This window comes from Hyperolius riggenbachi, chromosome 1, assembly GCF_040937935.1.
Source record: "Hyperolius riggenbachi isolate aHypRig1 chromosome 1, aHypRig1.pri, whole genome shotgun sequence".
Classification (NCBI taxonomy): domain Eukaryota; kingdom Metazoa; phylum Chordata; class Amphibia; order Anura; family Hyperoliidae; genus Hyperolius; species Hyperolius riggenbachi.
Window position 1 is genome coordinate 264141587 of NC_090646.1, and position 14746 is coordinate 264156332.

Here is a 14746-nt window from a genome sequence, read left to right on the forward strand (position 1 = left end):
GCCTTTTTTACCCTCAAACAACCTCTGCAGGACAAAAAGATCCTAATAGGACTATGGTAGGGATTAGATTGTGAGCCCCCTCTGAGGGACATTGAAGTGACAAAACGATGTTGGCGCTATATAAAATACTAAATAATAGTAATAGTTTTCTATCTTTTTTTACCCTATGCTAAAGTGAAATAATACACCTTGGCTATATATAGTCTCATCTGTATTAGCCGGTAATGACTTAACTAAATTTAGGACATACACTATACACCTCCTGTGTTATTGTGCATTTATTTATACTGAGATATTGGTGCAAGGAAGGGAGAGTCTTGGGGGTAGAAGAGATAGCGTATTTGCGTCACTCCTACAAAGCACTTCATAGGGAATTGGCTCGCCAACTTCGCTATTGTATAGCTAAACTAATGTGTGAAGTCAGCTCGACATTTGCATTATGGAGCTGTAAGAGCTGGGAATCCTCTCATCTTCCAGGAATGTTAATCCCATGTGTTATCCTACTTTTGTGTTTGTATAACTGAAGGCCCAATCCAACCAGCACAGTTCAGCTTCCTGCGCTCAACTTGTCAGCTGTGTCAATTACCCTAAATGAGAGCTCAGGGAAATAATGCAAAAGAAAACTTGTCATCACTTATAAAAAACATAACGTTATCAAGTTAGAAGGCCTTGAAGAATGTTAAAGGCCTAGTTCAGCCTCTCATTTTTTTTATGCACGGTATATAAGGAGAAAAGGTCCACCAAATAGTAATACTGCGAGTAATAAATACATTTACAAAATACACACATTTATTAAATCATAATATCCAGGCAAAAATAAATAGGATACCCTCCCACACAACATTAAAAACTTACAAACAGATCCAACACTTATCGTACAAAACTCCTCATACAATACAATACTCCACACCTAATAAGGATCCTATAGAACTTCCTGGATGTTGACTGCTCCAATGCACCTTTATTGCCTGTAGGCTAGTGACACATTCTGTTGCTGTGCAGGGGGAGGAAGGCCGACAGTGCAGCACACAAGTGATGTCACACAGCGGGGGGGGGGGGGGTGTTGGATGAGCAGGGAGAACAATGCTCTTGACCAGCTCTTTGCCAAGTTAATTCACTGGGCTGATCGGTGGCTAAGGCCCCGGGGGCATAGGGGGTCACTGTACATATGCTAGATTTGGTTTCATCTAGTGTGTCTACACAGCCTAACTGAAAAACCTTTTATACACAGAGTTAGGATAACTTGTTATATCCATTAGAGCCTAGGTTCTCAACAGGTGGTGTGTGTATTCCTGGGGGTACTTGGGCTGGATTTAGGAGGTACTGGAATTGGGGGGAGCCTCATTACTTTCCTACGGGGCTCAGGAACATTTTGGGGGGCAGGAGGGGTCGCAGCATGAGGGGAGAACATTGTACATTGGCAGGGAGGAGGGACAGTCCCCCCCTCCCTCACCTCGGGCTCTACCCTTTGCACTCCCCTCCAGCATCTATTACTGGCAGCAGCTATACATACCTCCATCCACCGCGGAGGTCTGCGATCTCTAAGTGCTTCACGCTACTTCCTGTTTAAACAGGAAGTAGCGTGAAGCACTTACAGATCGGAACCTCCGGCGGTGGATGGTGGTATGTGTCCTGCCTGCCGCTGCTGCTGCCAGTGATAGATGCTGGAGGGGAGTGCAAAGGGGAGAGCCCGAGGTGAGGGAGGGGGGACTGTCCCCCCTCCCCACCGATGTCCAATGCTCTCCCCTCATGCTTCAACAACTCCTGCCCCCCCCCCCCAAAGCAGCCCTGAGCGGGCACCGGGGGGGGGGGGCAGATTCTTGCAGGGGGGCCCGGTGACTTCTAGGGTGCTGCGGGGTGCTGCTGCTCTGATCCCCTGTTCACATGGGATACACCATCTCCTCCATGGACTGCCACAGCTTCTAACTTCTAACACCCAAAACAATGTATGCCGGGAGATATAGTCATGAATAGGAATATCTCTCTGTACTCCCATCCACGGACTACATCTCCCGGCATGTATAGTGGTGGCGGCGTGTGCACAAAAGACTGCCTGGAAGTTATAAGCTGAAAAAAAAAATATTTAGACGGTGCTCAGTTTAAAATATACTAAATGTTGCATAAATGAGCCTGAATAAGTATTTTCAGTTAATTAAAAGCATAGAATTTTTTTTTAAGGAATGTACGTGAAAATATTGAGTACTCTTAACAAATACAGTATATCTGTAATAAGGGGTACTTGAGATGTTGCATTCACAATGTGGGGTACTCAGCATTCCCTACTATTGTTAAGGGGTACGCGTTGTAATAATGTTGTGAAGCACTGCATTAGAGTACTGAAATAAAAACACAACTGCTTAGAACTGTGTGTTGTTATATGAGAAAAATAGAGAGATCACACAGCTTCCTAATAAAATGAAATCCATCTAGTCTAATCGAGCGTGTTCATGGAGCGCACTGAAGGTGCAGTAACCCAGTAAAATTAATTTTCAGGCTGTTCTGCTGCAGACAGCCTCCGGCAACCTATGGCTGGCTGAGTATACAATTCTGGCAAACTGAATTGGAAAATACGACTGTGCTTACTAGGATTTCAGTATTGACTCATTTATGTGCCAACATGTGTTTGGAAAACGTTAACAGCAGTGACAACGACATGTTATAATTCTTGTTGGTACATATTTTGGAAAAAACAGATTGCAATTTTGTGAACTGAAATGAGAAATCAAGGAACTGAAGCAAAGCAAGACACATAAACAAGGGAGGATGTGAAACTAAAATGGTAACTCAAAAGTAATGACAGCGGGAGAGTTCTACATTATAAAGTGAGATTTTATTTTAGTAGCGGGGATCATGCCTCTAACAAAGGCAGCATAATCACTTAGCCTGCGTGGTCTCTGTGTTGTGTGTGGGTTTCCTACCAAACCTTTCGTTTCCTCTCACAGATCAAAAAAAAGGCCGGCCACATAGATTAACTAGAGCAGACCTGCTGTGCTTGTAACTGAGGAACAGAAACATTGGCTTTAGTGACTTTGCCAGGACAACAGAGTGTGTCAAAGTAAATATACTGTATGTAGAAAGTATTTACTAATCAGCACTCAGAAAAGAGGCTGTTTCTTGTATAAGCTCACATATCAATAAACTGTTTACAGTATGAGGCCAGAGAGGAGGAAGATGGAGGTAATCGCTGTTGAGTTCCCCAGAAAAGCCAATCACAGGCAGCATTGATACAAGGAAAAAATATATCTTCCCTGCATTATAAAAACAATAAATAAATGAAATGTTGGGTGGCCCCTCTTCTTTGGAACTCTCTCCACAGCCTGCCAGTCATGCTTCGAGCCTGGAAACCTTGAAACGTACTCTAGAACACACACCTTTTCAGACAAGCTAATAAGTTGCTATAGGTAGCATTATTTTGTTCTATAAACTACAGCCAGTAGTCACTCAGGGGTTTTTAATATTGTGACATATATACTAGATTTCAATAAGGATTTCCTCACTTCTCTACGTTTTTATAATCATTTTCTAGAACATTTACATTTCTACAAATACAGTCCTGTTTTCATTGAGCAACTGGCACAGTAACTGCCCACAAACTTCCTACCAGAGGCCCGGCAGCAGCCAGCGCACCCATCGTACCAGTAGACACTCTGCACAGTTTATTTGTTACAACTACAGGTGACGTTTCTAGTTATATCACTATCTACAGTGAAAATTGTTATACTTTTTTGTATATATAATCACTTCAACTGAGCAATTTTTGACCATCCTTACCTATTTACTATCAAATTAAGAATATTGCACACAGTATCTCAGATTAGACACCAGGTATTTACATACAGTTCATTTATATACTGGAAATTTAGCCTGCTCCATTAACGGGCACTAGGTGGCCTCCCACCATACCGTGCATGCACAGCAGTGTTCTCCCCAGGATCTTTTAGCTGGGTGCTCCACCCGGCTAGATTTGGTGACCACCCGGCTGTCATCTGCTCACCTCCTCACTTCCTCCTATGCTGTAAGCACAGTTGCCCTGCATTTTCAACTCGCCCCACCCGGCAACTTTTTCATGCCACCCGGCTACTATTTCATGCCACCCGGCTGGAAAAAAATTCTGGGGAGAACACTGCACAGCCCTAGGTAAGATTTCTCCACGTGGGTTCACCTTGCTGGGATCCACGTGCTGCATGTGCTTACTTCCTGGTCTCTTGCGTTCCATCCATAGTAACAATTTGAACACCCTCACCCTGGGAACTCTATAGCCTAGAAACTGCCCTGATTGCATGTTATATATTTAAATCACCTAAAATGTTTATGCCAACGACTGGGCCATTGCCACGCCACAGAAGGACTGTATTGTGACAGTTGTTGTGTAGTGCTGTTGCCACCACTACAAAACTACACCATATACTGTAAACAGGATTGAAGATCTCTGGGATGTGAACCTACCAGGTGATTTTTATTTATGGTAATCTTCAGTGCATTGTCAAAGTCCAGGGCTGCAACAAAGGAAGAGGCGGCGGAGCAGGACCACTGTGCAGACAAGACAGCTAATTTCAGTGCTGCATCGATTATTTGAGCGCCCCCATAGGCCTTAGTACGAAATACAGCTAAAGTGGGGCTCAGTCATTAATATGGGTGCCAACAAATTAGCAAAAAAAAAAAAAAATTAATTCAGTCGCCGGCGATAGCTGGTAACCAAATGACGTGTCCGCACAGAGTTGCTAAAACCCAGAGTGGGAGTAGCATTTAGCGCAGGCAGAAGTTTGTCTACAGCAGGGTGAGCAGTCTATTGGCTTCAACCTGCACAAAATCTGCCTGCATCATTTTTGAATGTATGCTGCGTCAGGATGCCAGGACTCTGCACCAGTTGATAAGGGTCAGTTTTAAAAATTCTGGGGCACATGTGCCCAAAAATGCCAAACTATTATTGGTCGAAACTCAACAAATAGCTGTTGATTCTCAAACACTAGACTAAAAATGTTACTCTTGCATGACTGACCATTTTCAAATCTTTTGGCTGATAGTGATCACTAACAATCATCGTACAATGCAATCGAGAACGCAGTAAATCATGTAAATGATGGGAAAAATAATGAGGCAAAAAACATGTTTAAAGGCTTGGATTGAGAATGGGGAGGTGGCTGCTGATAAAACTGACTGGAGAGAAACCGTGAATTAAGCCAAAGCTGAAGGTGTATTACTTGCTTAGAATATTATTCAGGGTAATTGACACAGTTGACAATTTGTTTTTAAGAACCACGCACGCACGCACGCACGCACGCACGCACGCACGCACGCACACACACACACACACACACACACACACACACACAAACACACACACACACATTTTGTCCACTTTATTTGAAATAAACAAACAAGAACTGAGCAGAGGCAGACAGGAAATTATGAATGTAGATCTTGAATCTACTTTTTATACTGCAGCATTTTATTTAGAGCACACAGTACTTGTTTTGTTATCTTATCTCAAAGCAATTCAATAGTATTCAGTATAGTAGTGGGAAAACAAATGACAATTACTTTATATTGGCATTCCTGCAATACTGGGCATCATATGAAGAATGTATTTTTGTTAAGTAATAGCTATTGACCGGCAGTGTCAGGTACACACCTGGCATTGCCTTTGTTAAAAGTTCACCATTACAAAAAAAATGTACAATCTACAAAAACACATGTAGCTTTGGTCACTGTAAACTGCAATGTGACTTTTCTTTTGTGTTGCTGTCACTTATAGAAGGTATTATTAATCTGACAGCTCAGAACCGCTTTCTGACAGAAAAAGACTGATACACTGTTTACATGCAAAAAGGGCACCCGAAATAGCCACTAATGGGTAAATATTAGTACATTTACCAATATTCTACTTTACAGCGCAAATTTCAATACTAATATATCGCTAAAGGACACCAATATTTTACTAAATTTAAACCTAATCCTATTCTCACACAGAACCCTTCATTTACAAATGCCTAAAACTAACCAAATCCCCACACCCCAATGCCTAACCCAAACCATCCACCCCCTCTGCTGATGGCTCCCCTTTCCCCTCGACGCCTAACCTTAAAAGACACACACACACACACACACACACACACACACACACACACCTCTCCCCTACCATGCTTATCCTTACCTTAACCCCCAAACCCGCAGCAAAAAAATTAAAATATCAGAGTGAATGTTTTGGGTGCAGCCATAGGTGCCCATAGCAATATTGGCTACTGTGGGAAATTTATTGACTGGTTTTGCCATTGTATACCTTATATACTCGCGTATAAGCCTAATTTTTCAACCTTTTTCACTGGCTTATATGCAAGTCAGTGGAGCAGAACAAATGGTGGAGCAGATTTTGTTACTGGCAGAAGAGCATACTACTGATCCTGCTCTTGCCAGCTGGTTTCCTGTGTTGTCCGTGCCCTCATCCACTGCAACATGGATGCAAAGTGTTCTGCTCAAGACTGTGGGCCCTGACTTGTGGATCAGAGCGTTCCAGCAACATGTCAATGGTGCAATGATCGTGGATTCTTCCTTCGTGGCAATCGCGGTGTCTCATATCTATGACACCATCTAGTGGGGTCTTGGGACACATCTGTATCATCCTTGGGGCACATCTGGCTATGGGGAGTGGGGCTGACATACTGGGGACACATCTGACTACTGTGGAGGGGGCTTATACACAAGTCAATCACATTTTCCTGGTTTCTGAGGGAAAAGTGGGTACCTCACCTTATACATGGGTCAGCTTATATGCAAGTGTATACGGTACTTCCAAATCCTTTATTGTCACATAGATTTAAAGCTAAGAACAAATGACCTAAGCGTTATCGATTTGCTTAAAATCTCATGACTAGTGCTCTGTTTACCAAAAAGGGATTAACTCCTCTTGCGAAAATGTAGGAATGGGGTGCAACATTTCTGAGAAAACGCAGATGTATGTTGGAGAAGCGTTCATGCAAATGTTTTCCCATAAGTGGTTTTACACACAAAAGGTTTCACTTTGTAAGTATTGAGCACTTAGTAGGTGAACAATAAAGTTTGATGTGCTGCACAAAGGAGGGTTTCTCATGGAAGAGTCACTAAATTACACTGCACATTTTACTGCTCTGAGATTAGACAGTTTATATAGCAGACAGAGAGATAATAACACACTTATATATTTATTGCAGTGTGAGTAAAGCTTTATGTCAAAAGTATCTCACTGCAAATTTACTACTGCATTGCTGGAATTCAGCTTATTGCTTGTATTAACTGTTGCATTGCTGAGACTGCTGCTGTACAAGTATATCTGTACAGATGGAATGTTCTGTAAAAGACCCAATAACAACTACAATTATGTTATCTTTAAGCATTTATCCAAGCATCTGCCGTTATCCAAGCACAAGACATTGCAGCCACTTGAGAATCACCCACATGTAACATTGTTGACTTTGTCTACCCTCTGAACCATCTAGCATGTATTGCTACTGAAACTCAGTATATAGTAGAATGAATAAAAATGGCTGCACTTGCTTTAAATGTAGTAAATGTGGTGGTATGATATGAATATTGTAGGAGACTTTCATCACTGCAGGACTTTTATAGCTACATTTTTTCAATATATTTACGAATTCTTTCCTAAGGGCCCTTTCTCACGAGCTAACACATACACGAACCCGATTTTGAGCATGCATTACGACGCACGGCATGAAGATGGGAAGTTGCGATTTGACGTGCATCAGTGCGCTAATTCCATTTCACCAGAGGGGAAAATCGATTGAGTCGTGCAATTAAAAAGCCCCCGGAGGCGTTACAGCGTAACACTATGGATCACTTTAACCAATGTGAGCGGTATCATGAAAGTCATTATGTTACCTTTCTTGTCGCATTCTACGTGCGGTGCGTCAGAATGGATGGCACAGCACTTAGTGGGAAAATAACCGAATGGCAATTTATTTTGTCACCTACAGCACAATCGTGTCTGGAGGAAAGTTACCTTCTCGATGTCTGCAAGAGAAGACAGCGACTTGCTCTGCAGCACCTCAGGTGCAGTGAAGGCACGCAGATCTTGGTTTGATACATTTTCATCTGTGAAGGACACGCTTCCAGAGGGCATCAACAAGAGAGACCAGGGGGAGATGATAAATCCAAGAGCCGCCGGATCAGCTGCACAAAAACAGAAAGCAAGAAAAAAGGGGTTCACACAAAGAATATCATTATTACAATGCAAGTGGAATAAACTCATTTGCATCATTCCTGTTTATATAATTTTAGGTTATTTGGAGTCTTGAATTTTTTTTTCTGGATAGGTTCATCAAAACCAAACTGCCTAATAAATCCTTACATCCTTACATGCTATCCCACAATAGATTACTTTTTATCTATAGGTGTTTTTTCAACAGTCACATACATTTGTTAAAAAACTGTAGATTAAATTCTTCTATGCAGCGTTGCCAGCGTTGACATACACTGAATAAGGACATGAATCTGAACAACACATATTCTACAACAGGAAATCGCAGAGAGGTATTGAAGTATAAAATACCAAATTTGGTTCGGCACTCTATCCTTGCAGGTGCAGCAACAAATGTTGGCATCCACAAATTCCAAATCAAAGTACTGGTCTGCATACGGATCGATAATCCATAGGCTTATATGTATGTACGTACATACATACATACATACAGTACATACAGTACATACATATATATATATATATATATATATATATATATATATATATATATATATATATATATATATATACATATACATATACATATACATATACACATATATATATATATATATATATATATATATATATATATATATATTTATTTAGCAAGAAAAAGTATGTGAACCCTTTGGAGTTACATGGACTTCTACACAAATTGGTCATAAAATGTGATCTGAACTTTATCTAAGTTACAACCTCAGCCTAAATAAACACTGTCATTAAGTTACATTAGTTATGTTAATTAAAATACATAGGTAATATAATCTCTTACCCACCCTGTTTTAAAAGTAAAGGCAAATGTTTGTGAATTCATGGGGGCAGCCATCTTTTTGGTTGAATGGAGGTGACAGGGAGCATGAGACACAGTTCCAACTGTCCAGTGTCCTGATCACCCCTCCCAGCTGCGCACACTAGGCAACAAAAACAGCAGCATCAGAAATCCCATCATGCTTTGCACAGCATCAGGGAAAAAAATACCCAGGCAGATTTCTTTGATGGGGCGGAGCTTAGCTTCTGTGCAGCTAAAAATGAGGCTTGGGTTCAGAAGAACAAAGTTCTGATGCTGTAAAACTGTTAAAGAAACACCAAGCCATTGTTTTTCTTGTGAAATTCCCAATAAGTTTGATGTGTCATATGACCCTCTTCCTATTGAAAAAACAAAAGTTGGACTTCAAAATGGCCGCCATGGTTACCATCCATCTTGAAAAAGTTTCCCCCCTCACATATACTAATGTGCCACAAACAGGAAGTTAATATCACCAACCATTCCTATTTTATTAAGGTGTATCCATATAAACGGCCCACCCTGTGTATCATGCAGTAAGTCCAAATCCAGACCCTGTTTTGGGGCCAGACCCGGTCCCCTTTGTGAATGCACAAGACTACATAGCATTCATGACCACATTTGGAATAGTGTTCAAGCAACTGGAGTCTGGATCTGGTAATCAATTTTACCAGCCTGGCCGCTGACTGTCCTAGGCCACCAAGAAGTGTAAGCATATCTAAGCAAGCAAGCAAGGTATAGCTGAGAGAGACTCTGTTACATTTCTGACTGGGCCTGTAGATGAGCACAATGGAAGGTTACAAGAAAGCCTCCCTACTACTGATATAGAAAGATCCTTTGTACATTGGAAGTGCCACAAGTGAGACTGGTACACATGGTACTGAAGTCTGCCACATTGTACATTAGTGTGCTAGGAGCACTGAGATCTGCCAACAAAACATACGTCTGCCATAGGGACTGAAGTTCATCACTGACAGAATATCAAACACTGTCTGACAATTCCTATCATTGTTGTGCAATAACACAGTTCCATTTGTTTGCAATGTTCCTACAAACTGATGGGCACCCAGGTATTTTTCTTTTTTATATAAAATCAAGTGGCATGCGCCCCTCTCTGCTCAGAAAAGTCAAGAAACCACCATCAGTGCCTGGAAGATTTGTATTGAGTGTAACCTGTAGTGACCTAGCTGGGCTGCAGTAAAAATGTGTCTAATGAGCAGCCATAAGGGTCACATCAATACGGATTACTGTATTTGGAGCTGCACCAGCTGACTTAAAGAACGTATTGCATCATCCTAAGTAGTTTTTGATAACAACTTGTTTGAAAAAAAATTATAAATCACACAGTATTTTGGTATTGAATACTAGACTATAATAAAGTGGAAAAAAAACACCATTACTTTTATTTGCACAAAGCCAACAGTAACCAGGGCCAAAAACCAATATATGCAATAACAACAAACTAAAATGTGAGCAGTGTGTACCCCTGCCACACCACACACACACTTTCAGGGTTGAGATTAGGTGCGATCATGACATATGGGTGGGTATCGTTATATAGGTTTTGTACTGCAGCATGTTCTTTGTATATTCATGATTAATTTAAACTGTGTCAACAGTGACTAAGCATTTCAGCGTCACAGACCATGGAACAATTTCTAAAATTACACTGCTTTTAAAAGGATGTGCAGCCTGAAGTTTTTTGTTTGTTTGTTTTTCAAAGCTGTCAATCTAATAAAGTGAACCACTACTTATCTAAGTGCAAACGCATTAAATTAATAAATACCATCTGTTATCATCCAAACAAGCATAGGTGTGGTTAATGCAATCGTTCAGTTCTATAGAACCTATGTTCTCAAGCAGTGGTATTCGTACCACAGGGGATACTTCTGATGGGTCCATATATACTTGGGCTTGATGTAGTGGAGTATAACAAATGTAGAGTTTTAGAAAATTGGAACTGGAACTCTACCACCCGGAAGTCTCAACTAACTGTCTGTCAGGGGGGAAGCTATGGGGGCATGCCTCTTTCATTTTGCAAAGCAGCGTGCAGCAGATGCAACTAATAAAAGCTCCGAACAGCAGTCCTCTTCACTTCTACAGCTGCCTGCTGCATCCTCTTACGGCTCCTGGAGTGTCATTTGACCCACATCGGGTCCCATGCATGCATCAAGTGCCATACAGAGGATGCAGCCAAACAGCTACAGGAAGTAAAGAGAACCGGTGTCTGTAGCATTTGTAAGCGGTTTCCGCTGTGCGCTGCTGTGCATTTGCTATGTGGGGGGGGAGGTTAAAAGTTACATTTAAGCCAGGCAATCCCCACATGTGCCAGATACCCGGGACGTACTGTAGTATTTTCGCTAATTAAATGCAATAGTAGGTGCCTGGAAACTGTTCCAAAACAATGGCCCTGTGCAGTACTATTATTAAATATATCTGTGTAAATGGGTACTTGATATCATCCCTACTAAATATCAAGGGGTATTTTATGAGCACAGACTTTCAAAAGGGGTACATACCAAAATAATATTGAGAAACACTACTATAGAACATACACAACACATAATCATACACATATCCTGCTGAAGACTGCTTCATAATCCCAGTATTTTCAAGAATTTCAAAACACAGGCAGGGAAATCCTTAATCAGAAAATGCATCCTCACTAGTAAAAAAAAAAAACGCGCAACAGTTCAAAGTATAAAAATAAAAAGTAAAACCCCTTATCCAAACCAGTTTTCTGGAACAGCATTTCACCAGAAGTGTATTGCTAAACTGAAGGGATCTCAACCCTAGTGTATTCCATTTTAGACTTCCACTGCCCTGTGTGCTCTTGAACAAACAAGTTTTAGATAGTTCAAATAAAGTTTTATTCCCCGCTTGCAAGATAAAGACATACATGCCTGGGTCAGTTCAATCCACTAATTTATGTATCGTCAATATTTATATTCCACCTGAAGCTCCGATTCAGGCAGTAACGGTGCTAAAAGTCAAATCAGACATCGCTCACACACCCAGTTCATATGGGCTGGAGATTTCAATATTGCCCCAAACCCCAGCATGGATAGGTCTCACCAAATTGTTACATCCAAGCAACCTCAGCAAGCAGTCACCTTAACTGGCCTTTTGTAGTCAGTCCTACTGGTTGACACTTGGAGAGAATTCAATCCTCATCAGAGAGGGTATTCATTTTATTCCCATGCACATAGGACATACTCGATCATAGATGCTGCGCTTTTATCCTCTAGTCTAACCACATCTGACCCTTTACAGAATTTGCCGATTATTATACCAACCTGTATTCTTCCCATCAAACCTCCAAGGATACCCCTAGAATAGATGCCTTCCTCCATAATACTGCCACTCCATTTCTTAGACCGGATAAAGCTTCTACCCTTAACATGTCCGTTACACACCTTGAGATCGATGCAGCGATCAAACACTTGAAAACCGGTAAGGCGCCTGGCCCAGATGGCGTTACAGCTATATAAGAAATGCCGCAAAACACCGACACCCTTTCTTATACAGTTATTTAATTTCATCCTCAATGGCAAGTAGCGATGAGCTTCCGAGTAGGAAGCTACTCGAATTTGGAATTAAAACGAGGCTTAATTTGTCTTGCAGGTTGTCTTGCCACTACCTCTTTTCCCTTGATACTAATGTCTCCTATGACTGATAGTCCATCACATTGCCTAGTACAATCTGTAGCTTTTATAATATGTTCTATATGTTGTTATTGATGCGTCCCAATGGGCCAAGTTTAGTCAATGATGTGATGATTCATATGCAATTGACTGCTGTTCAATAAAAACTTTTCGAAACTAAGACATAACATGCCGAAATCAGCTGCCCCAACAGGTTAATCAACTGCAATGGTGGGTCCAGGGGGCAGCAAAATGGACTGGCACAATGGTTGTTTTGTGATCAGGCACAACAGGGGCAGCTGCATCTCATTGGCCAAGTTACACACATTGACCATCTCTACTTTCTAAAAGACACTGCTATTGCAAGGAAAAGCAATATTGTTGGTGCAGCGTATGGAGAAGATGGGGGTGACCAAGCAGTAAAAGAGAGATCTGGAAAGCAATGGGAAATCAGTTGCCGATCTGACAACTATTACAGCTATGAAACTTTGGCATGCAGTGTTCTCAGACTGTAAGGTCTGACTCTAATTTTCTCTGAATCTAAAGCCAATACACAAGCAGCACTTTACAAGCTCCTATTCACAAGACAGAAACCTACAAGAATACTTTTCACAGAGCACAATTAGAGCTAGACTGTGGGATACAGTCAGGTCTGGCAAGAAGATTATAAAAACTAACTATGAGGGGATGGGGTGACCAGTTAAATACTGCACTGCAGATGATGGTCTTTGCTGGTTCATTAAAACTGGTGGAACCTCAATAGAGAACTGGTAGTTGAGAAGGAAAAATCTATACAGTGACTGAGAAGAAGCAGCTGAAGTTAAGTGATGTAGCAGAACCAGGAGACAGTCCAGATAACTATTCTGTAGGTAGACTTACATCTATTGCCTGCCCATACACTGCACGGTGGGTTTCCAATCGATTTCAGCATGAAATCAACTGGAAATTGTCCTGCTTCCGCCCCTTAACTGTATATGTGTGCCTCCCTTCCCGTACAGTGTCTCACCAGTCTCATGCCGGCATGAATCCTAACCTCCTCTGGTGTTTGGCGTCACCACGAATGCCTGTACATATGCTGGTGTCACATGGTACAGATGCTCGTGATGACACCAGACACCGGATGAGGCCAAAATTCATGCCAGCATGACAGACGAGCTTTCCCAACTGCACATACACTTGCACTAAGGGGACACTGGGCGGTAGGCCTGCCTGAAGGATCAATCAAATTTAAACCAAAATCGCGATCCCCAAGATCACGATTTTGGAATTGTCAAAGCGCTGATTTCCGCGATGACTTAATTTTCGCATGGGGAAGTTTAAAGAAGCGGCTTCAAACTTCCCCTAAGTCCCGAAGTGCGCGACCCACAGCATCAGCAGTGTTGCACATAACTTTTGCACGAGTGCAATGTTGTCCATCCTATCTCGCCATTTGCCAGCTCTTGTGCACGGCGTACTTCCTGGTTCCTGTATGTCACATCACATACAAGCAGTAAATCTTGATGCACATAGCTGGACTCGTGCACTGCAGCAGTGCTGGACATACCGTCCAGCACTGCTGCAGCTTGGGGGACAGAGGGGGTGCAGAGAGACACAGAGAAGATATAGAGCGGGCACAGAGAAACACGTAGCGGGCTCAGAGAGAGACAGAGAGACCCACAGTGGGCATAGAGAGGCACAGAGCAGGCACAGAGAGGCACAGAGCAGGCACAGAGAGACACAGAGGGGGCACAGAGAGAGACAGAGAAAGACACAGAGGGTGCACAGAGAAACCCAGAGGGGGCACAAAGAGTGACACAAAGAGGCAAGAGAGAGACCCTAAGGGGGCACAGAGAGAGGCCCATAGGGGGACACAGAGCAAGGCCCATAGGGGGGCACAGAGCAAAGCCCATAGGGGGGCACATGGAGAGACACAGAGGGGACACAGACAAAGGGCGCACAGTGGGACAGAGAGGTACAGAAGGGGAATAAAGCTTGATTTGAAGGAAATCGTGAATCAAATCAAAATTGTGATTTCAGACAGAAATCACTCAACTCAATTTTTTCCTAAAATCGTTCAGGTCTGCTGGCCAGGGTATGTCAGTT

General features: G+C 42.1%; 1 protein-coding gene across 6 annotated transcripts in view; it reads right to left on the reverse strand.

Annotated features, from left to right (window-relative positions):
* The window catches only part of PTPN13 (protein tyrosine phosphatase non-receptor type 13), a 289441-nt gene that overhangs the window by 180325 nt on the left and 94370 nt on the right, over positions 1-14746 (reverse strand). For all 6 annotated transcript variants that reach the window (XM_068233487.1, XM_068233483.1, XM_068233482.1 and 3 more), the window contains exon 3: positions 7994-8163. In XM_068233487.1, coding sequence (XP_068089588.1) covers positions 7994-8163 — 170 coding nt within the window. The remainder of the gene's footprint in view (positions 1-7993; positions 8164-14746) is intronic.